Source organism: Acomys minous, assembly GCF_964271855.1.
Source record: "Acomys minous genome assembly, chromosome: 10".
NCBI classification, from domain to species: Eukaryota; Metazoa; Chordata; class Mammalia; order Rodentia; family Muridae; genus Acomys; species Acomys minous.
Genome location: NC_140491.1, coordinates 105,540,900 through 105,565,051, shown reverse-complemented (window position 1 = coordinate 105,565,051; position 24,152 = coordinate 105,540,900). Strand labels below are relative to the sequence as shown.

The window sequence follows — 24,152 nt, the reverse complement described above, 5'->3', positions numbered from 1 at the left end:
TTGTTCATTCTTTACAAGCATATTTCACCTTGTCATTTTGAGCATTTCTATAGGTACTTCAAAGTATCTCATTTGTTGGTTCCAGTATCTCTGTCAGAATGAGACCAGCCGGGTGTGTTCAGCAGAATCTTGACTTTTTTTTTTTTTAAGGTTTTATAGCAGCTAGTTAACTTATCAGGACAGTGTAATTGTGTTGCCACAGGGGTCCAGCCACTGGTATTGCTTTTCAGGTTCTTCAGAGTTACCTGGACTGCTCAGAGCTGGCTCTTAACACAGATTAGGTACCATCTAGAGGCATGGGCACAATTGATGTGCAACATTCTGAATTTTTTTCTTTGTGGTTCTTTATTTTCCACATATTTCTCCTTACTTCATCGCTGCTGTGGTGTCTAGAAATAATTTTTTCTAAACAGTGAAACTGGAGATTTTGATCCAACTTGTAGTTGCTTTGGGGCAGTTCTTTTGTCCAAATTGAAGCCTATATTATTTTTACTGGAATCTGTATCTAATGTACTAAGAATTATAGCTCTTGAGGGCAATGCAGATGGTACAATTAGAATATCGCACAACTGTTCATTAGTCCATATCAGTAAATAAATAATACTCTACTGCTTGCCATCAGTGCTCAGAGGGTCGGCTCTTCATTGTGGTTGTCTGAGCAATTAGTTCCTGATTGTATTCAGTTAACGCCAGTGTCTTAAAAATCACTTTGGGTGGTGATGGTGCACGACTTTAATTCCAGAGACAGAGGCAGAGGCAGAGGCAGAGGCAGAGGCAGAGGCAGAGGCAGGTGGATCTCTGTGAGTTCTAGGCCAGCCTGGTCTACAGAGTTCCCAGACAGAGAAACAAACAAATAAACAAAAAACACAAAACAAACAAACAAAATCACTTTCACTGGATATAAATTGTTGTATTCTTGTTTTTCTTAACTGCTTCCTTTTAGTAGTCTTTTAAGTATTTATTTTCTCTCTGTTAAATCCTCCAGTACTTCCCTAGTTGCTTTCTCTCATTCTTTTTATTTGGTCCTTGAGATGACTCAGTGGGTAGAGGTGCTTGCTGCCAAGCCCAACAACCTAAGTTCAATCCCTGGAGCCCACATGGTAGACAGAGAGCACCAACCCCTCTCCACACATTACTAGTTCTACACACACACACACACACACACACACACACACACACACACACACACACACACACACATCTAATTAATAAAAGTCCTTTTTACTGTCAAAATGCTTTGTGACCTTAGGGCTCTCTTAAAGCACTTGGTGCTTTATGATTGCTTGTTCCTTACTGACACTATTTCTGAAGCTTCTCTGAGTTCTGTTACTTGTGATCTTTAAAAATCTGATTGTAATGTTTTTTCTTATTATAAACCATTTCGTAATACTGTGTCTCACTTTGAAAATAGTGGGTTACAGTTTTCACCTATTTTGTGTGTGTTTCTGATGCCTTTGTTAATTTGGGCCCTTATTGCATCTTTGGTTTTCTTCTAGTAACTTCATAAGATTGACTCATTTTGGTTTTTTGTTTCTTTGTTTTTTTGTTTTGTTTTGTTTTTGAGAAATCAGGTGGCCTGAACACTAAGGTAGTTCAGCATGGCTTTCCCACAGAGTTTCTTCCCTCTGCTGTTGGTTTTGGGTTCATTTAAAAACAGAGCCATTTTCCTTTCTTTTTGAGATTTCTAGCCTGTGCTTTCAGAAATTTGTGTGTGTTTACACATGTGTATTCAGTTGTGTATGTTTGTGGAGGCCAGAGATCAATACCAATGTCTTCTTCATCACTATACACCTTCAAACATTTTTATTTCTAATACATGTTTGGGTGTTTTGCTTGCATGTATGTCTGCTCATCACGTGCATGCCTGGTGTCTACAGGGAGCAGAAGAATGAGTCGGATCCTTTAGAACTGGAGTTACAGCTGGTCCTGAGTTACTGTGTGGACACTGGGAACTAACCCTGGGGCCTCTGGATGAACACGCAGGGCCCTTGATGGCTGAGTCCTCTGTCCAGCCTCCCACTTATTCTTTGAAACAGGGTCTCTCACTGAACCTGGAGCTCCCCTCTTCCTCCCTTAGAATAGACTGCTTGCCCAGCAAGCTCCAGGGGTGTCCTGTCTCTGCCTGCCTTGCAGTGTTGAGATTATAGGTGCATGCGGCTACTGTGTTCAGTTTTATGTAAGTGTTGGGGTTGAACTCTGGTTCCCATGCTTACACAAGTGCTTAACCAGCTGAGCCATCTCTCCAGCCCCCTTCTGGCCTTTTATCTGGATATTTCTTTTCCTTTATTGCTGTTGTACCTATTGTGTTCCTTTTAATTCCACACCCAGCAATATGCATTCCTTGCACTTCCTTCCTTGTTATGGACAGGTCTTCCCAGGACTCCTATGATATGACTATGACTGCCCCAACCTTTAGACTTTGTTGTGAACAGACTCCTGTACTTAGTGATTATTTCAAAGGTCAGAAGGCTCCTGGCTACAGCTTCTGTCTTTAAGTTGGGGTTTTGCCTTTTGATGGTATCTATCTGTTTTTACTCTGTAGATAGCTTTTCTCTCGCTGGTTAGTATACAGGCTTTGTAGTTGCTTGTGCATTGTTCCCTCCCAGCTGTTTTGGGGGTGAATTTGTGGAAATTTCTGTCACATGACTTTATTATATTTGTCTGTAGATTTTTGTCATTTGTTTAGTTTTGTGCATGTCTTCACCAGGCTGTATAGATGGTCAAAACTTTGCCACTGTCTGCATTACTCCAGAATCAGAATTTACTCAGTTTTAACTTTGTTCCAGAACTCCTTGAATCTTAATCATGTCAGCTGAGAGCCCATGTTGATAGCTTTACAGTGTTCATAGCATAGAGTGGCTCACAGTTGTCACCAGAAATTTATCTACAAATAATTAGGCCAGTTTGTAACTTAACTGTAAGATTTGTAGCTATTCTTACAAATGAGAGGGAAATCTGAGGATATCAGTTGGTTTGCATTTGTGCAGCAACCTGTCATCATTGTCTGGTCAAAGCATTCCTATAAGGATGGATCCAAGACATCGATACTGCTACAAGAGTTCACAAAATGTTAAGCATTGTGGAAGCATATTGGAAGGAAAGCATATACCAGCAGACAGTTTGTGTCTGTTCATCACTGCTCAAAAATACATTGTCTAGAAAATAGGGAAACTTTAGCAAAGCAGTTAAAATTGTCGAAGTACGTAAGAGCTTTTAAATTAAATTAAAACAGAACAAAAAAGGCAGTTTGTTTTTATGAAGAAAGAAAGTACGAGACATGGAATGTGATTCTTACGGTGACAGAGGCACATGGCTGATGCCTTACATTGGTTGGTGTATGTGAGACACAGAATGTGATTATTGTGAATGAGGCACACGAATGATGCTTTCTGTATGTTGCCTGATGACTTTAATGATCTTGAATTCTAGACATGGCCCAGTTCCTTTGTTTTTGAATTGATGATGTAAAAAAGTTAACAGTACAATAAGACTCTGAAACAGCAGAATTTTGGTAGCTTGACAAATCATTCTAGACATTTGTAGTGTTGAGAATATGGTATTTGTTAGATTTACCTTGCTTGCTTGGCTTCCTTGATTAAAGAAATCATATTTAATTTGTTTCTTTAAAATCACTCCTAATTTTAACCTTTGAAAACCTTTCACAGGCCTCAACAAATAATGAAAGCTCTAATCACAGTTTTGGAAGCTTAGGATCACTAAGTGACAAAGAATCAGAGGTAAGTAATTTTATTTTAAATGTGGTACTGGGAAAGTAAAGGTGGAATTGTCTTCTAAATAAGTGTCCCTCCCTCCTCATTAACAGCCCTGGTCTGAAGGTTAATATTTTAAAGTTTTCTTCTAGAATTTTTTCACGTAGTGTTCCTCCAGCCCCAGGCAGGAGTGGTAGAGAGTGGGGTGGCCTTAATGAAGCACAATATTTAGATTAAGGATTGTATTTGGCATCAGAGAGAATATAGTTTTTGATTATGCAGCTTAATTTGCACATGAATAATACAAAGGCGTTATCAATGGAAGACCAGCCATTTATGGTTGTATACGATGAAGGTGGGTTTTGAAATATGCTGCATTTCATAGTTTTAAGTTACTATTTTAATGTTTCCCATCTTAGTTTGGTCTTTATGAGGCTTTGTATACCCTCCTAGTTATAAAAATATGTCTTTCTTCTTTGTAGAGTTTCTTGTGGAATCAAGCTCATGGTTTTCATTTTGAATATTTTTTTAAAATGTGATAAATCCCCCTCACTAGCACCCATTTACTGACCTCACCGAGAAAGTAGGTGGTATTTATAAGTGGACATTTGGGTCCACGGTATGGTTCATTCTGTGCATGATACACTTGATGGCGTCTTCTAAAAATGGTGGACACGAATGTGTTTGGGTTTAGCTTTCATGTTTTGATACAATGACTTTTTGTAAGTCTAGCCTTTTCTCTTCTTGGGTTATACAGTTTTGTTTATTAGTTTTAACCAATTTATGCGTGTATGTATGCGTGCATGTATATGTTTGTGTTTTCCCTGTCAGTGTAATGATTTGTACTTGGTTCCTTTAGTCTTTTTCTGCCAATAGGTCGTTAACACTTAGGAATTCTTACTGCGTTTGGCTTCCTCGTTGGATGCAGAGAGAAATTCAGAGGTGGCATCTTTCTAGCTGTTTGTTATTGAGAGTATCTAGGAACCTGTAGGTAGGCAGTTTTGTGCAGTTGTACAGGCACCCTACACTCCACAGGAGTGTGGCATAGGGTTCTCACTCATCAGGCTTTCCCTTCCACAGAGACAACTGGCAGGCAGCTGAAAGGACTGTGCAAGTGACGGGACTTTATCTGCAGTAGGTTCCCTTGAGGTAAGCGTTAGTTGCCCCTGTAGCATCAGTTATCACAGTTTAGTTTTTCAGATTAGCACATGTGCACTAAGACCTTTAAAATAGGTTAGTTCTAATCCAAGTTGACTTAATAACAACAAACAAAACAAAACAACAACTTATCAAGAATATTTTTACTTCATTTCTTCTGAACTTTGGAATATTCTTGATATTTTTTATAGATGAGTATATTCAGTAATCTCATATGTTCTTTCATAATCTGTTATGAAGAGCAATAAAATTACTTCAGATGTTTTTCCTTTCTGTTATATGTTTTTTGTTTTTTAATAGCAAAGTATAGTAAAAGTTAGGTTCCCTATATAAGATCTTCATAGGGATAAAATATTTTTATATTTTCTTTACCAATATTCACAATGCAGGTTATAGATCAAATACTTGGATTCTTTTAGAGGAATTACTCTATTAATAAAATTTTCCTTTAAAGAATTCCATGGGTGCCAGACAATGGTGCCGCACACCTTTGATCCCAGCACTTGGGAGGCAGAGTCAGGCAGATCTCTGTAAGCTAGAGGCCAGCCTAGTCTATAGAGAGAATTCCAGGACAGCCAGGGCTACACAGAGAAACCCTGTGTTGAGGGCAGGGGGTGGGGGTGGGGAGAAGAATTCCAAGGCTATATTTTTAGTTGGATTTTAACTAGCTGTATTATTTGTACATAGATTTATTTGTATAGACATTTTGACATTTGGGCAGCATTAGAAAAGCTTGAAAAATCATTTGGCTTTTGCTGTCCTGTGTTCTGTATATGGGATTTTAAAAAATTGATAGTTAAGCGTAGAGGCACAGTATTTTGACATTTCTTCAGATTGTACATATTCCCTAATAGTCAAAGAAGTGACTTTCATTATTTGTTCTCTATTTCCTTGTCAGAAGTTGATTATTTGGAAAATGAATCTCAGGCTCTATCTCTGTAGTTAGAACCTTAAGGAATGAGTTTCCTTGAGATGAAATTTTATACATACCAAGTACGAATGTACCTGGGTCATGATATAAGGCACTGGGAGTAAAGAGCTTGAGGTAGAAGTACTCTTTGCGCTAAATACCCTGAATAGTATAACTTAGGTAACACCTCTTGTCTCCTGACATCACTTACCTTTTTGGTAATCTATTTTATGATTGTTATTTTTGGGATGGAACCAGGGCCTTGAGCCTGCTAGACAGATACTGTACTGCTGAGCTACAATCACAGCACCCTAATACGTTTAAAAAATAATCAGATAGTACTGGAAGGTTTGTTTATGTTTTTTTAATTAGCTGTCCTTTTACCTAACCTCAATTATTTTAACTTTTCCTTCTAACATTTACTTACAAATCTGAATAGAAATGTGTACAAATCCTACTTTGGTTCACCAGTTGAACATTATCTATTTACTTTTTTTTAGAACTTTGGATTTTTACTCACTCTTTCCCCAATTGTTTTCTGTTCACACGCCCAGAATCATATTTTCTTCTGTCTTCTTACTAAAACTGGAAAGCACCTCATAGTCACTACTAGGTTGATTGAATCTATTTTAATTTACTGTTATTTCAGCTCATCTATGTATCATTTAATACACACATATGACTGATTTTTAGATGTGTGATTACAGAATAAAAGCCTTTTGTGGGGGTTGAAAATTTGTCACATTAGAAAAGTGCACTGTGCAAAAACAAGGAGTTTAAAGTCTCAGTACTCACATACGAAGCTGGACATGGTAGCATGTCTTTAACCCTTGTGCTCAGTGACAGATGACTGGAGTTTGTTGACCAGCCAGTCCAGCCAATCAGTGAGCTCCATGTGAGAGACATGTCAAAATATAAGGTAGACAATGAAAAAGACAACTGGCATTGACTTCTGACCCCTCTTTGTACATGTACACCTACATGCGCATCTACCCCCACACATACCACACACCCAAATACTTTCCTCTTGGTAGTGCAAGTATTTGTTAGATATGATGGTTCTGGGTTTGTTTTCATCCACACCATTCTGAGTCTATTAAATAAGCGTAAGATGTCTAGTGTCAGCACTTACTGTGTATCAGTAGTCTGCTCATTTAGCCCAACCAGAGAACATGAGAATATGATGTTACATCTGCCTTTAAGTAGAATCAGTATTTGGGAGGAGGCGGACAGGCATTTAAACACTCTTGTGAGCAGTGTGAGTGCAAGGTACTAGGAAAGCCAAGAGTAGGCAACCTTCAGTTCTGTATACCTGTAAGGAAAGCTGGACAGAAAGAGATAAAGGTACTTTGTTAAGAAAAACAACAGCAGCCCCCCCCCCCCCCAAAAAAAAGCACTGAGCATGGTGGCCAATGCCTTTAATTCCAGCACTGGGGGGAGGGCACGGAGGCAGGTGGATCGATGTGAGTTCGAGGCCAGCCTGGTCTACAAATTGAGTCCAGGACAGCCAGGGCTACACAGAGAACTCTGTCTCGAAAAACAAACAAAACCCCAACAACAACAACAAAAGAAAAACTGAGTTCCTCCTGCATGATTGGGCAGAATGTGAAAAGGCGGCAAGCTAAGGGATTGTGGTGGGTTTTGTTCCTGTGTGGAAGCATGGTCAGTTTAGTTATGGAGGTACAGCAGTGGTTATCAGGCCTAAGGCACTTTAGACCACTAGATAGTGGCCTATCATTTCAGTGGTTTGCAAACTTCTAGTATGGAATGCTGGGAGCTGGGGATCACATTTTAGAGGCCCTTGGATTTCACGGTGAGGAATTTGGAGTTCAGATGATGGGGGAGAAGCTTGAAGTCAGAGAAACAAACAAAAAGAAAAGTATAGAAGGCTCTCACTGGTCTCAGGGAAGAGGGTGGAATTTGAGGGAGATGAGACTTGAACCGGGAAGACGACTAAATAGCAGTGTGGCCTTCTACATGAAGGGCAGAGTAGTTAGAGAGCGGCGCTGGAGCGGTTCTGGCCACACTGGTTCTGTGTTGACTTGCAGACTTTCCCCACACCCCCTTTCCAGATCCTAGAAGTTACTATGTCACCACACATAGCGTGCTTTTCAAACTTTAATGTGCAGTAAATCCCTGGATGCTTAGAGCAGTAGTAGTTCTGCAGCATTTGTTTTGACTTTTTAAGCTCTCAGATCCCACTAGACTTAAAAAAGGAAAAATGAATAGAATTTGATAATATTGAGAAAGCGAAGGAAGGGAAGGAGTCTAGGATGACTTACAGCGAGGCTCTGTAGGCAGCAGAGGACTAGAGATCTCTAGTCCTAGAAGTCTCAGGCGTGGGTGTTAACAAAGGGCTAGGTACAGACAACACATCTTAAAATGCAGTCTGAGGGCTCCTGGGGTTCCTCAAGTGTGCTTCAGGGAGGTTTCTTATAACTGTGTTAACACATTAGTTTCTTTTTCTTTCATTTTCTTAGAGTTTATAGAGAATTTCCAGACTGTGACACATGGTGACATCACACCAGTGATTTATGCATTATGTATTTGTATGTCCTAGTGTATCAAAAGTTTTGAAATGGTACTGATATTGTATCTCACACAAATGGGTTTGGCTTTTATTAGCTGTTTTCTCATACTGTGGTAGAAGGAAAGAAGGGCTTTGCCTCACCCTGCACGTCTTAGGGCTTGACCTGTCAGCAGTGGTGGGAAATGAAAATGACAGAAGAAAGTTGGGCTCAGGAGGGTTGTGTGCTTTGATGAAGATGCACCAGCACCAACCAGAAAACTCAGCATGTTTATTTTATACACCTGAATGGAAGAGGCAGAGCTATTGTCTGTGGCTGAAGGAGGAGGTAGGGGTATTGCATACAGCTCAAGAAGCAAGTTTAGGCTAATCTTAGGGGTCTCTGTAGGGGAGCAGGCTCAGGCTGTACCACATTTGTGCACATACTATCAACATCTGCACATGGGTCAGGCATGGAGTCATTGGCATGGCTATGCTCACATGTAGCACACATTCATTGAAATATGGGGCTATCATTAGTTACCATGTCCATAAAAGTGGGAAGGGCATGCTTATCAATTTCTTGATGTGGTGTTCCTCTCTCCCCACACCTCTCAGTTCAGTACCCAGATATTGTCCTTGGAGTATTCTTTGAAATTCTGATATACTCTTTTTAGGCGATGTTGATTTTTTTTTTTCTTTACATTATAAATACTTTGAAATAATAGTTTTCTAGGCATTTATTTAGCAAGCAAACAAAAATATGATTAAGTATTACTTTTTATAAAAGTGTGTGTGTGACATGGCTGCTTTACTTTTCTCAAGCAGATTGAATACAAAACTGACTGGAAGAGAAAAGTGAGATTGTTTTAATCGAAAGTTCAGCCTACTATAGTGCTTGATATACTCTAATAGGTGATTAGTAAATGCTTCCTGAAAGAAAAGTAAGTGTTACTGTCCACCCATCTCCTTCACAGAAGATCTTCGTCCTTCTTTGTCAGCATGTGCATGCCATTCCTCTCAGCTGCTCACATGACCTAGGGTTTAAACAATACCAGGGCGCCAAGTTATATAAAGAATCAGTTTTCAGACTTTGAGGTCTCAAGATTGAGCTCTACAGTTCTTCCATATTGTTAAGAATCCCAATAAACTTCTGAAATGTCCTTTACAGTTATCAGTATTTACCACTTTAGGAAACTAAAAAAGAAAAAGTGAGACCAAGATGAGTGAGCACACAGTCCATAAGTCATCAGTAAGAGCCATCCTGTCTGTACAGCCTCTGAACTGTTCCTTGTTAAGTTCATGAGAGAGTGGGAGCTCAGTGCCAGCTACAAAGAATTCTTACACTCTTACGGAGCGAGGCTTGTGAGACTTAGCACTGTACACTGGATAGTTAGGAAGCAGAGGAGACTCTCCTATAAAGTCAGTGAGGGTGTTGCCAGAGTCTCTTCAGCTCTTTTGCACTGTGGTAGCCAGGATGCCTTCAGGTGTTGCCAAATGCTGTCTGATAGTGGGAGGGAAATTTCTTTTGATAAAGGTCTACTCACTAACTGAGGGGAAGGAATTTAAACATGTTAACCATGAAGGTGAATTACAACTTTCTTAAATTTAAATCACCAAACATGCAAACAAGCTCACAGAGTGTCACTTGTCCATAGGCAACACATGGTGAGTTAATGGTAGAAATTCTAATTTAAAAACTTGTCTTGTTGTAAAATGCTGTTCTCCACGGTAGGAGCATGGGGAGCTTTAACCGGATAGCTAAGGTAAAGTGGAGCTTACCATAGCATAGTTGCCCTAATTAGTCTTCTGAAAACATGTATTTTGGAGTACAGAATCTTTAGGTTTGAGATAATTTATAGCAGTTGTCAAATAGGCCAGCCCAAGTAACATCTGGAATAAGATCACTCACAGGTGCTAATTTCACACATGTGCCTCTTAGGTTGTAAGAGCTTTGAGCTTAGGCTCATATTGCCGAGAATTTAGTTTTCAATATTTTATTTTTTTAGTAGAGTTTTAAAGATACTAGAAAGATGCATTTTATAGCAACAAAATGTAGTGGATATTTTACTAATGTTCTTTATTTCTCATTTTCTAAAGTAGCCAAGTATCCATGATCCATGACAACCTACTGCCCAGTGAACTTGCTGTTGCCTAATTAATTTTCTGTTATATGGTCCAATTTCGGTTTTAATTGTACTAGAAGATTATAGTAGTAGTGGTGGTGGTGGTAGTATAAGCAGCAGTAGCTGCGGTCGCAGCGGTGTCTTACTGTGTATATGTGGCTGGTTTCCTTTACATGTGTATCTGCACCAAGACATGCCTGGTGCTGTGGAGGCCAAGAAAGGGTATCGGATCCTCTGAAACTGGAGTTCCTGATGGTTGTGAGCCAACAAGTAGATGCTGGAAGTGATCCTGGGTCCTGTGCAAGAGCAGCTTATACTTGCAGTTATTGAACCTTCTCTTTAGCCTAGGAGTAGTATTCTTAATTTTGGAGATTAGGAAATGCATATATTACACAGGTAATTCATGATTTAATTACTTTAGATAGATAGCCTGATATTTCACCCATCAAAATCACTCCAAGAGTTTTTGAGGTGTTTTCTAGAAATAGTTAACTTTGGAATGTAGATTCTGTTTAGAAACCAAAACTTTGTAAATTATTGAAAACCATTGCCAATAGCTATGTGATAGAACTATTAAAAATAAGACTGATCTTACACAGGAGTTAAATGACATATAGTGTTGCAGAGACAATATCGTGGTGTGTGTGTGTATTTAACTTACAGCTTGTACTAGGCAAATACTCTACTCCTGAGCTACACCTATCCCACAATAATATTTTTTCATTGTGTACAGATCTTAACATTGTCAAGTATTTTCATATGTTAATATTATTAAGTATAGATTGATACTACCTTTGAAATTAAGTTTTGAATTGTGCATATTCTACAGTTGATCTTAGTAAAAAGCTGAGAAGCAGTTCATAATCTCTGACACAGCATTTACACTTAAAAGTATCACAGAGACGGTCTGATGCCTCACTAGTTGAGAAAATCTGGTGCTTTTTCAGTTCCCAGCACCTACGTGGTGGCTGATACCATCAGGAACTCCAGTTCCTGAGGATCCAGCATCCTCTTCTGGCCCCTATGTGCACAGCACACACATGATGCATTCTGTAAATCACCCAGAAAGTAAATACATAGAGTAAAAATAAATAAATCTTTTTAGAGTGATTGTGTGTGTGTGTGTGTGTGTGTGTGTGTCTGTGTGTGTGTAGAACTAGTAACTTCGGTTTAAGATATTGACTATAGTGTGTGTGTGTGTGTGTGTGTGTGTGTGTGTGTGTGTGTGTGCACGCGCATGCGTTAGTTACATTTCCTGTGTATCACAATGGGACAGAAATTACTTACAAATTTTGCTACTGTAATTACCATCATAATGCCAAGCCTGCGGGGTAAATTTTCTCAAGTTATTGCTTCCCAAACCCACCCAACTCATCTCTCACAACTGTTCTCTATGGCTGTTTGATTCTGCTTTTGTGGCTTGAAAGCTGTGACAAGATAATCTGAAAGTTCAACTTGATTCTAATTTTATGGTACATTTTACTTAGCAAAACTTTAAAGGGAAAGCCAGAGAAAAGAAAATGTCAGTAAACAGTTATATTGCATAAGGAAAAGAAAATGGCACACTAAATTACCAAATTACTCTTCAGTAAGATTGGAAACTTAGTGTGTTGTTTGTAACATGTGGGGACTCAGTTTTAAGTGACCCAAATAACAGTTCAGGTTAGTATGGGAGTATGGAAGCAACGTGGTTGTGAGAACTCGGGTAAGAGGAACACCTTTGTATTAGACTTCCCTTTGTTGTTGTTGGATGCTGGCCTTGTATGAGGAAATGTACAATGTATAGGCTTTTTAAAAATGTAATTTCATATTGGAGTTGAGTGGTTATCAATTAACTTCTTCCTGGTGCTCTCCCACTTTAATATTAGGATATTGTCATACAATAGAAGTGATAAATTATAAAGTAAAATATAATATACTAAGAGTTGCTCATGTGTTTATTTACTTAGAACATAAAGGTTTTGTTTTGTTTTTTTCTTTTGAAGTGGGTTTTGTTTTTTTTTTTTTCTGTGTTGTAGCCTTGGCTGTCTTGGACTTGTTTTTTATACCAGGCTGGCCTCAAGCTCACAGAGATCCACCTGCCTCTGCCTCCTAGAGTGCTGGGATTACAGCCTCATACCACCATGCCCAGCAAGGAAAAACCTTTTTGATGATAAGATTCCAAACCATGTATATATAAACTTTCAGGGTAGATTTCGGGGTTAGCAGTGTAACAGAAATTTCCTTTGAAAGGTCAAAGTTTCATGCACATATTTCTGGTAGTAGTTAATTATTAAAGCTTTGCCTCTCTTTCAGAGATGGACTATTGAAATTCTAGGTCATTAGTAGCTGAAACTATTCTTGAATTAGAACGTCCATATTTCATGATAGGTTGCTACAAAAAATATAAATAAAATACAAGGAAACAAGAAAAATTTTACAACAGAATTTGCTGTATTCTACTCTAGAAAGTTTAGAGGAGACAATATCTTTTTAAAATTCTTATTATTTAACATGTATGGATGTTTGCATGTATGTCTGTATACAACATGTGAAAACCTGATGCCTGCAAAGTTGATGAGACAGTGTCAGATCCCTTGGAACTGGAGTTGCAGGTAGCTGTGAGCCCGCATGGGTACTAGGGATTGAATCCTGGTGCTCTGAAAGAACAGCCAGTGTTCTTAATAACTGAGCTATTTCTCTGTCTTTGAAAACAGAGTATCTTACATATTTGCCATTCTTGGGGAGGGGCATTAATTTGCGTTGAATATTTTTTGTAAGAACCCAGGTTTTGATATGTGCCATTATGTAATAAAGATATTTCTCAAAAAAAAAAAAAAAAAAAAGAAAAGAAAAGATATTTCTCAATAAATCCTGCCCAAAAATGTGCTTAACAATTGAGCACTGGATGCTGGATGACTTAAGGGGTTAAGAGTCCTTGTTGCTCTCATAAAAGATCCAAGTTAATTTCCCAGTATCTGTACAGTAGCTTACACAATGATGTGTAATTCCAGTTCAAGGGAATCTAATTCAGTTTATGACCTCTGCAGGTAACAGGCATGCACATGGTACACATACATATATGTAAGCAAAACACCCCACACACATAAAAATTGAACAGAGATGGAACATTATTTTTAGCAGCTGTGGGCAAAAGTTTGTCATGACATCTGTTCATACTATAGTAACCATCCTTGAACTTGGTGTGTGGACATGAATCATTTAGACAGGCAATGAATTGTACTTTTGAGTCATTCATTTGCTTGATGAATATTTCACTAAAGATAGTTAATATTAGTATAATTTTGTTTTTTAAAGTGTTTGTAATTTCTTAGAGAATTTAGTTGGAAATAAGTTAAATGTAGCCCTGATAGCTATAGTGATTTTGTTAAGACTTTATCTGAGGGGCATTGCCTGTGTAGCTAGGCTTCGTGGGCTTTAGCTAAGAGAGAGCAAACTATTATCTATCCCCTTTCCATTGATGCACTGCATCGTCACACACTGTAATCCCTTGTATAATGCGTTTGTGCTGATAATTTTAAGGGTCTCTCTCATCTAAAACTTGTAGATACATAATCTGTGGTGATTTATGCCCTTCATTTTACCTCAGACTAGGATGCTTTTTTTCTTAAATTTTATTTGTATTGAAGAAAGGCAATTTCATCTTTAGCATAAACCAAGAAACCACATGATTAGCTATAAAACCTTTGTTTAATAAACACTAACTTAAGTTTCAAATGATAGAACAGCATTCATTAATTATATCACCTCTAGAGTGCTTTAAAATTTGCCTTTGTTTTTCAAACACATTTTTAACTGCTAAAAATACTATGTATGTTTATACTATATCAATTCAAATGTCTTAGAACATTAAATGCCAGAGTAGAATGTCTCAAACCTGGCATTTGTAAAGCTAAAGTGTTTTTATGAGTGCTAGTCTTTCCTTCATTTTCTCCTAGCCACTGTTCTACGTCTGTTGGGATCTTGGGCCTTTTATAATCACTATTTTTTCACCTCATTCTACAACCAATCCAACTTTACCTTCTCTGTCAATCCTTTCTGAGGTCAGCTTCAGTGGGTTAACTGAGAAAGGTAGAGAAGGAAAGAAAAATAGTTTATCAAGCAAGAGCAGTAATAAGCTTGAAAAGTTCTATAGAAAGTATGTGATCTATGCAAATTTTACATATTATGTAAATACAGGTGGTATCATTGTGTCTTTGGATTGGTTCAAGAAAACCATTGGATGTGATGAGTAGTTTTTAAAGTCATAATTTGCTTCTTCAAAGGAGAGTTAATAGAATCAATATATTAAAATAAGATGCTGTGTTTGCAGTTATAGGTAGCAGTGGCATAAGATACATCTCTGTAGGTTAGAGCTTTAGCTCAGCCACCTTCTCCTGTAATAATTTCTGAGCACAACCTGTTTTCCCTTTAGGCATCTGTGGAACAGTTTGAAAATTGCAAATAGTATTCTGAACTTTGTCAGTGATGAGCCACTATAGTGATTAAATACATGGTGAGTTTCTGCACATTTTCCTCCCAAATTCTAAATCCTCAAACAGGCCTATGTACCAATGAATGACTCAGACAATTGATGGTGGTCGACTACATTGAGGATTTTAATTTTGTCTAATACCAATGTTCCTCAGATTACTTATATTTAAATTCAACTATTTCATGCTATTAGGGTTGTTGGTGGCCTAAACTGTAGGTTCTTACACACACACACACACACACACACACACACACACACACACAGCGTTAAGTGTGCCCATAAAGAGAAACTGTTTTGCACATCCTACTAGAGTAGAAGCTGCTAATCCTTTTACGTTATGACACATAATTAAAGTTTGAAACATGGGGTTGGGGATTTAGCTCAGTGGTAGAGCGCTTGCCTAGCAAGCGCAAGGCCCTGGGTTCGGTCCTCAGCTCTGGAAAAAAAAAAAAAAAAAAAAAGACAAAATAAAGTTTGAAACATGAAGTGTATGGATACATGGGATGATGCGTAGGGTACTTGTTGACATAAAAAGAATTGATGTCAGTGTGTGTTAGTATCTTTGTGTGCTAAGTATACTGCAGGTGCTTTGTCTAACTGTTCCTTATCCAGTCCCCACATTCCTACGAGGTTGACAGTATTGCATCTTAGGTTGATAAGGAAATTGATTCATGGCATAACATGACAGTAATTATAGTACATAATGGATCAAGAGTTTGTTAGTGTGTTCACAAACTCATGGTACCTGGGCTATTAAGATATTACATTCCATATAACTCCAAGTATGTTCACAAAGTGAAAGATTCTCACAAGGGAGGCACGTTAGGACATTGTAGAAGGGCAGCAAGCTCTGATTCAGTAGCAGCGTCTGCTTTACAAGCTAACCTAAGTGTACTGTGGTTTCCGTCTCTGTCTTTCACTCACTTGATGCAGTCCTTCTGGATCTTACCACTTGTTTCCAATCTCTTGTACGTTATAGTTTTAAAGTTTTTTCAATTGTCTCCCCCCCCCCCCTTGTCATTTCTCGAACTCCCATCTTGTTTGGGATAAACCTCATGGCTTTCTTTCCTTCTTTACTGTAATCATGACATCACTACTCCACTTCCTTTAAATGAATGACCCTTTCCCAAAGGTATGTTTCATTTCCTCCTACTGAGAAATGTGGTGGGAGGAAGAAAAAACCTTTACTAAGTACTACTTTTTATCTCTAAAAAACAACCTTGAATATTCTAAGATGCTTATTGAGTGAACTGTGTAATGAATGCTTTCCCAAATACATTTGAGAATATATACATAATTCAAATACCACAATCCCACCTCAGCCGTCTTGTGATAACTAGCGTGTTAGCATTTTAATGGTTTGTACTAAGGAAGCCTGTTTGCCCCCTATGAGATGTAGCATTCTCGGCCTGTCTAAGCCAATGTTCCTTGGAGTGAACCATTTAGAACATGGCATTTTCTAACTAAAAGGAAAAAAAATACTGATTCCAGTATTACTTTTAGAATTAAATTTTATGGGTTTGTTGTTGTTTAGTCAAAATCTAAAGATAGAATTCAGATAGGACCTTGGTGTGCTTTAAACTTAGCATAATGTTAATATACTCTGAAAAATTGTATTTTCTTTGGTGTTAGGTCTATTTGTTATAGGCAGGGTGAGGTGGCACACACCGTTCGTTAATCCCAGCACTCAAGAGGCAGAGGCAGGAGGATCAACTGTAAGTTCAAGGCCAATCTGGTCTACATAACAAGTTCTAGGCTAGCCAAGGTTACATATTGAGCACCCCCCAAATATATATTTGTTGGCATAGATTGTTGGAAGAAATATGAATAAACTATTATTGAGGGACTTGCTTTTATTTTAATACAAGGTTAGGATTCTTCATAGAGATGTTAAAAATTTTAGTTTGTTGTAATACTCTAAAAGTAGATTGACAGAATTTCCTTGAAAATCTATGGTTTATAAAGTGAAAAACGTCACAGGACATGTATGATGTTTAAGTAATGTTTTGAAATAACAGTAGTTAATTCATTTAGTTTTTGAACCAGGGCATGTAGCATGTTGAACAGAGGCAATTTGAAGAGCATTTGGACTTTGGGATTGCATATAAATTCTGTTTGAACCCTGCTATCGCACCAGTAGTGCAAACCTTGAACAAGTTGTGAAGTAGTCATTCATATATGTGTCTAGTAAAAACTACATTCTAGGCCTATAGTGAAGAGGTGAGAGGGGAGAAGATAGGATATTTATCTGTAAGGAATTAAAAAATAAAGCCGGGTGTGGTGGTGCAAGTCTTTAATCTCGGCACTCAAGAGAGAGAGGCAGGTGGGTATCTGCCTGGGTTACATAGTAAGACTGTCTCCTCCCGACCCACCCCACCTACTTCATACATAACCTTTGCATTTTTTTACTATAATTATTCTTGAGTAATAATTGTCAGGCATTCAGGTCTCATTAGTTTGGCTTAAATATGTCAGTTTATGTTTTGTCCCTATTTTCTCATCTAAATTTACTCTTTGTAAACTATATATAACTAGTAAAAAGTTAATTTTTCTCCCTTCTGTACTTCAGAATATTAAGAGCTAATTATTCTCAGATTTCTCATTTTTTCTGTAAATGTGAATTTCAGTTACATCTTCTAAATAAAGCACATGTCAGTGATTGCATTTGCATCCTATGGACACTGTTGAGTGTTTTATTTGGCCTTGAAAGTAAAGATGATTTTGTATTGACAGTAATAATTTTGTATATTAAGACCATAATTTAAAATGTTGTTAACTTATTTTCCTTAGACACCAGAGAAGAAACAATCTGAGTCATCCAGGGGAAGAAAGAGGAAAGCAGAAAGTCAGAATGACAGTAGTCAGGGTAAGCAGAAGCCATCTTCCTCCAGAGACGTGATGCACATAGTCCATTACTCTGATAACCTAGCAGGATGGTAGCATTGAATAAGTGGCTTTGTGGTTTGCAGATTTTATATCTAGTATGTATTCTCAGTGTAGACTGTACTTCCATAGAAATAATCATGAAACTGCAGGCCTTTGTACTGTGTAGTTAGCTCACGGTTAGTGTCTGTGAGCTTTGACATTTCCATGCTTATTTGGGCTTAGAATCTGGTAAGCATTTCTTCGTCTCCTTTCATTTCTCCTTTTTCATGTGGGATATTGAAATAGCTTTTCTAAAATATATACTTCTATCTAGCTTTAAAACAAGCAGCCTATTCTCTCCTTTATTAAAAAAAATATAAGAATAATTAGATTCTAATCAAAGCATCTATTTTTTGGTTAGGCCCATTTTTTATCCTTTCTTGTATATATAATTTTTGTGATATAAACTTAAAAAGTTGTTTTCATTAGACTATACATGATCTCTTAAAAAAATCTTCCCTCCCTATTTCTTTGAGGTAGGGCCTTTCCTTGAATCTAGGGCCCACTTTTCTTGCTTGGGCTGGAAGGCAGCAAACCTTGGCAATCCTCCTGTCCCCACCCTATTTGGAGCTGGAGGTACAGGTGTGTGTAAATAAAAGCCTGGCTTTTTTTTTTTTTTTTTTTTTAATAATGAACTGGTACTATGGGTCCTGAAAAGATGGACAGAAGTTCGAGCTCCTCACTCATGTGTATTGATGGCTTTATATATAGGAGTTGCATGTTTTAGTGCCAGGCTTTAGGCTTATGAACTGCCTTACCACTTTATATATGGCACTGGAATCAAAGGCCTTTTTAAGGTGTACAGTATGTTTGATCTCACCTGGCTGTTGCTGTGTTTTGTCTTGAAGTAGGCCCTCCAACCTGTGGTGAGTGAACATGTAACTTCGGGTGTGGTGACACATGCCTGTAATCTCAGCACTCAGGAGGCAGAGGCAGGTGGATTTTTTTGAGTTCAAGGCCAGCCTTGTCTATAAAGCAAGTCCAGGACAGTCAAGGCTACACAGAGAAACCCTATTTTGAAAAGCTAAAACGCCCAAACAAAAACAAAAACAGAAAAAACCCTAAAACACTAAACAAGAACACATAATTTCAGCATAAAGGTGTATTAACTCACTTGAACAACAGACTCAAAAAAATCTTAAAAGTAAGCCCCCAAATAGGTTGGGGCTTCTGAATGTTTAGCCAACTTGTCATTAAGAACTAGTGTAAAACATTGAGACAGTTTAGTGGTTAAAGGTACCTGCCACCAAGCCTGACAACTTGAGTTCAGTCTTTGGGACTTATATGGTGGAACAGGAGAAACAGTTTCTGCAAGTTGGCCTCTGACATCCATATGTACACTGTGTCACCCCTTACGCCACGGACGCACAGACACTAAGTACATTGAATTAGAATGCAGAACTTTTATCTGTGTGGACTGCAACCCACAAAAGTGCCTGGTCTTTTGGGTGAAGATGGTTGCCTAAAGTGGATCTCCTCATTCTTCCTCACTGAACATTTGCTTCAGAATGACATTGGCTTATTGTGTTTCCCACCCCACCTTTCCTTAAAGTGAGCTTCAAGCCCAGATGCAAACCTCCAGTGTCACCTCATGGTCATTAAATCAAGTTTCCATTCCATAATCATATTATATAATAGAAGTACTATTACTTTTAGGAAATCAGACCAGTCTCTGAAACTAAAACAGTAGGGTAACTCTTTCCTTAATAATGGGCCTTGGGGGAGTGGTTCCTGGTTAAATTCTACTTCTGATGATGGAAAGACAAAATGGGAATGCAGCTATATAGGAACAGGCTCCTCCTGAAATGAGATGATGTACATATGGATAAGACAGATAGAAAGTTGTGTCCTAACAGAGGAAAAGAGGTAGGGAAGTAACTTCTAGGTAGGCAACCCAAAACATCTCTGCTTCAACAGGTAGTGTCTCTTCAGGAATCATCAGGGGTGTTATCAGACACAAAGAACAACACCCTTTAGGTTAAAGTCCAACTTCTAAATAAATAGATATGAAAATGTTGTTCACAATTCTGAATAGCATTTGTTGTTCCAAGTCAGCATAATACAGATTTGTGCTGATAAGGTAGCTCCATTGGCTGGTTACTCCATTTGCCTCCAAACAAGAGAATTGTATTCCTCGGTCCTATGGATTCCCACAAGTTGTTCTCTAGCTATAAACGGCAAATATGCAAGGTGTGCACATGTGCTATACATAAACACAAATAATTAAAAAAACAGAAAGTTGAGTAAAACAAATAAGTCAAAATTGAATTGATACATACTTATATAATATAAAGCATTTGACTTATATCATTATTTTCTATTAACTATTTGAAGAAATCATGTATTTTCCACAATTCAAATTCAAGAATGAATGCCTTTAAAACTGTTGGCTGTTTCTTAACAATTAAACTTTATTATACAGCCCAACGAGCTTACACAAAAGGGAAAAAAGGTTAATGGGAAACAAGAGTGAACCGGTCCCTAGGTGTCTCTGGCCTGCGCGCTGGTCCAGCCTGTTCGCTGATCCTCTTCCAGATCCACGTACACTCAAGCCTGGTCTGAACCTGCTGCTCCTCTCTGCCCTTTCTGCTGGCTTGTCTCTCACGTGCAAGGGGCGGTCTCCCTCTCCCATTGAGGGTCGATTAGAAACAACAATAGTCCAGGTGGAGTCCCCAGGTCTGCTTCCTGAATTCCAGGCCCAGGATGGCTCCACCCAGTCTATCTCAAGGTTAATCTCAGGGCGTATCCATGGTGTGTCCAAGGGCAAAGCCCGCCAAGACTGCTTTCACCTGTGACAAAGCTTACACTCCTTCCCACAGTAATCATGTATTTTCCACAATTCAAATTCAAGAATGAATACCTTTAAAACAAAACAAAATGAAAAATAGGACACATTACTTTTCTTAATAATAAATCTTTTATGCTGGTGGAGGTGGCGCATGCCTTTAATTCCAACACTCAAGAGGAAGAGGCAGTTAGGTCTCTAAGTTCGAAGCCAGCATAGCCTGCAGAATGAGTTCCAAGACAGCCAGGGATACACAGAGAAACCCTGTCTTCAAGGGGGGAAAAATCATTTAAAACTAATGGAGACTGCATTTTAGGACAGAACATGTAAGGAATGATGTGACCTGTGATGACCCTGCTTATCAATATGGTCATAAGAACAGTTGTTAAGATGTAGATTTTTAAAACATATACATTCTGATAATTTGCAGCAAATACATTATAGAAAATGTAGTGAGACCCTAACTCAAAAAAGAAAAACAAAGAAAAAGAAATTGAAATGTTACAATAACATTGACAGTAAGTATGCTGTTGTGTGCCCAACAGATTAAAGTTTGGTTTGTTTTTCATGATCATCATTGTTATTATTAACAAAGTGTAGCTTAGTTTGTCAAATACAAAGTTGCCATTTGTCTTTTCAGTTTATTGGTTTTATTTTCTGTAATAGATATTAAGAAATATTAGTTATGTTTTAAAGATTAAGTTCCCTTTACTGAGGGTGTGGCCATGTGGTTCAGTGGTAAGAGTATGCTCATTATATCGAAGCCCTGGATTCAATCCCCAGGACCCCTAAGAACAAAGGGAGAAAGGTGGGAGGGTAGAGAAAGGGACAGAAGGAAACAGGGCATCCTTAATGTTATTTACCTGATTTTTCAGTAATTCACAGTTTCATAAATTGTCATGTATCTATTAAAATATGACTTGATTCGATTTTATAAATGCTTAAAGATTATTAGTATTTTTAATACTCATCACCTTATTAAAATGCCATACTTTTAAGTTAAATTGTTTTTATATGCTTTTAATTCAATAAGTTATGTTTAATTTGGCACATTTCTCTTTTTGATGTAATAAATGGTAATCATAACTGACTTTTAAAACTATATATATATTTTTTTAATATATTTTAGGAAAAAGTATTGGGGGACGTGGCCACAAGATTAGCGACTATTTTGAAGTAAGTTTATTAAGAATTCTTTTCAGTTCCTAATTCAGTATAGTTGTTCTGAAAGTTGGAAATCATTTCTTTGAAGCAGAAGGTCAGCTGTGAGAAGAATGTTAGTGCTGTGTGAACATGAAAACATTTCAGGGTATGTTCTCAGCATTCTGGCTTAAGTGACCCACACTGTAGGCAGAGTCAGCTATTAGTGTTCTTTTTGCAGATGGAGGAAAGTAGCCACCTGATGACAGACTAAATGGAGTAACAGAGTCGAACCTGAAACTTCACCACTTGATATCGCCACGCGCTTTATCGTCTAATGGCAGTATTGAGCACTATGAATGGAGATTAAGAGGCCCTGAAAAAAATAGCTATATGCTTTTCGTCTTTCTTAATCTAGACTGTTTCTTGCTTCTGTAGACCTTAGATTGCCAGTTCCTATTTGAAAATACTGATTTGCTTGTTAAAGCAACAAATACTTCTTCAGTAGAAAAACATGACTTCACTTTTGAGTGAGAGCAGAATTAGCTGATTAAGACAACAGCTAAGTTCAGACAGCGCACACCCGCGTGCACACACACACACGCATGCGCACACACGCACACACACACACACACACATCTCTAAAGCGTTTTTTGGAGTGTGTGGGGCTGTATTTGGAGGAGGGGTAAAGAGTCCTGTGTAAAACTGTCTCTAGGCCCACATGATCCCCTACCCTTTATTCCTTTAGTTGAGCTGAGCCACTTAAGGTTAATATAAAAAAGAACTTGTGCTGGGGGTAGGGATATATTCCTGAATGCCTACTGTGTGCTGGATAATAAACTAAGCTCTAGATAAAATGAACAAGGAAAAACCCTCTTGTTACAAGAAGGTGTTAGTGAACATATTGGTCAGTTCCCGTTTCTGCCGTTTGTATCAAACAACTTAAAAATTAATAAAAGGTGAAGTAGACAATGAAGTCTACCCCAGAAGGGACCAAGCGGCAGTGGCCTCTCTTCTTCTTCTGTTCTTCGTACTGAAGCACGAGCCAGGAAGAAAACACTGTAGGCAGGTTGCTGACTTTGGTATGCAATGAAGGCATGCACGCCATAAGATAGAGTGGGGTTTGTAAAGATTTTGTTGTTGCTGTTATTATAGGGAAAGGACTTGTCCTATATAATCATTTTATATATTGCCGTGAATATTTGGATATCATAACATCCTGTGAATAATGATTCTTAAGATGATTGTGTTCACTAAAAATCATAAGTAAATATTTTTAAATTTCTTGGGATTCAATACTTTCTGGTTTCCTTTAAATAAAAATTTATAGGATACTGTTCATCTTTGGAGGGAACAAGCAAACAAATATGTTCATTTTGGGGGGGATTTTTTGTCTTTGAGTGAGCCACAATAGCAAATCACAGAAGATAAAGTCATGAGTGGGCATTGTTGTATGATGTAGTCTTAGGCTTTATATAGCTGACCTTGCTCTTGGTTTTTCTGGACCCATTTAAATGCCAGTTTGAGTTTATCTGAATCAAAGTATAATTAGGTCTGGGGATGTTGACCAGCTGTGTGGGTCCTTGGGTTCACTCTTTTGTACTAGAAATAAAATTAGATATATTTGAATTAATTCCTTCATGCCAAGTCTAACACAATAACTATGCTTTTTCATTTCTTTTTCACAGTACCAAGGTGGAAATGGCTCAAGTCCAGTAAGAGGCATACCTCCTACAATCCGTTCTCCGCAAAACTCACACTCACATTCCACTCCTTCCTCATCTGTAAGCTTTTATTAGTCAAGGTTTTAATGCATCGTCTTTGCCTTAGAGGTTATGCTTATTGAATAACTTACAATGTATTGTTTTTGCTGATACTTTCATATAGTCATTTATGTTTTAAAAGGGAGATGACATGACATGAGTTGAATCTTCTTTTTAATGATCTGATTCTTCTGGAACTTTTATTTTTGAAAACGAGTCTCTTAGTCAGGCATTGTGTTGTGGGGCTGTAATCCCAGCACTCAGAAGAAATGGGTACCAGCAGGATTTGAAGGTCGGGGTTAGAGAGACGCCTCAGTGGCCAGGGGCACTCTGGCTGCTCTTCCAAAACATCCTCCCACTCACATGATGGCTCACAAACGTCTTTAACTTCAGTTCCAGGGGATCTGAAACACTTTGGCCTCCATAGGCAGCAGGCATGCATGTGGTACAAAGACATACATGCAGGCAAAACACCCATACACGTAAAATAAACAAGAGTTTCTTAAGCTGAAGCTTTCCTGGATTGATCATATGTTCCTAAGTAGTGTTGTTATTATCTTTTAATCTATAGAGCTCGTGTGGTAAGATAAATACTGTAGCATCTCTGTATTCAGTTATTAATTTCTTATTTTAACTTCATTGTTGATTACATTTA

At 38.0% G+C, this 24,152-nt stretch overlaps 1 protein-coding gene across 4 annotated transcripts in view; it reads left to right on the top strand.

The window, feature by feature from the left end:
* TLK1 (tousled like kinase 1) overlaps positions 1-24,152 on the top strand; it is a 120,967-nt gene that overhangs the window by 52,947 nt on the left and 43,868 nt on the right. For 3 of the 4 annotated variants that reach the window (XM_084799452.1, XM_084799450.1, XM_084799451.1), the window contains exons 3-6: positions 3,666-3,737; positions 17,675-17,750; positions 21,724-21,770; positions 23,423-23,518. In XM_084799452.1, coding sequence (XP_084655578.1) covers positions 3,666-3,737; positions 17,675-17,750; positions 21,724-21,770; positions 23,423-23,518 — 291 coding nt within the window. Of the gene's footprint in view, positions 1-3,665; positions 3,738-14,855; positions 14,906-17,674; positions 17,751-21,723; positions 21,771-23,422; positions 23,519-24,152 lie in introns of those variants that run through there. The other variant, XM_084799453.1, reaches the window with a different exon arrangement.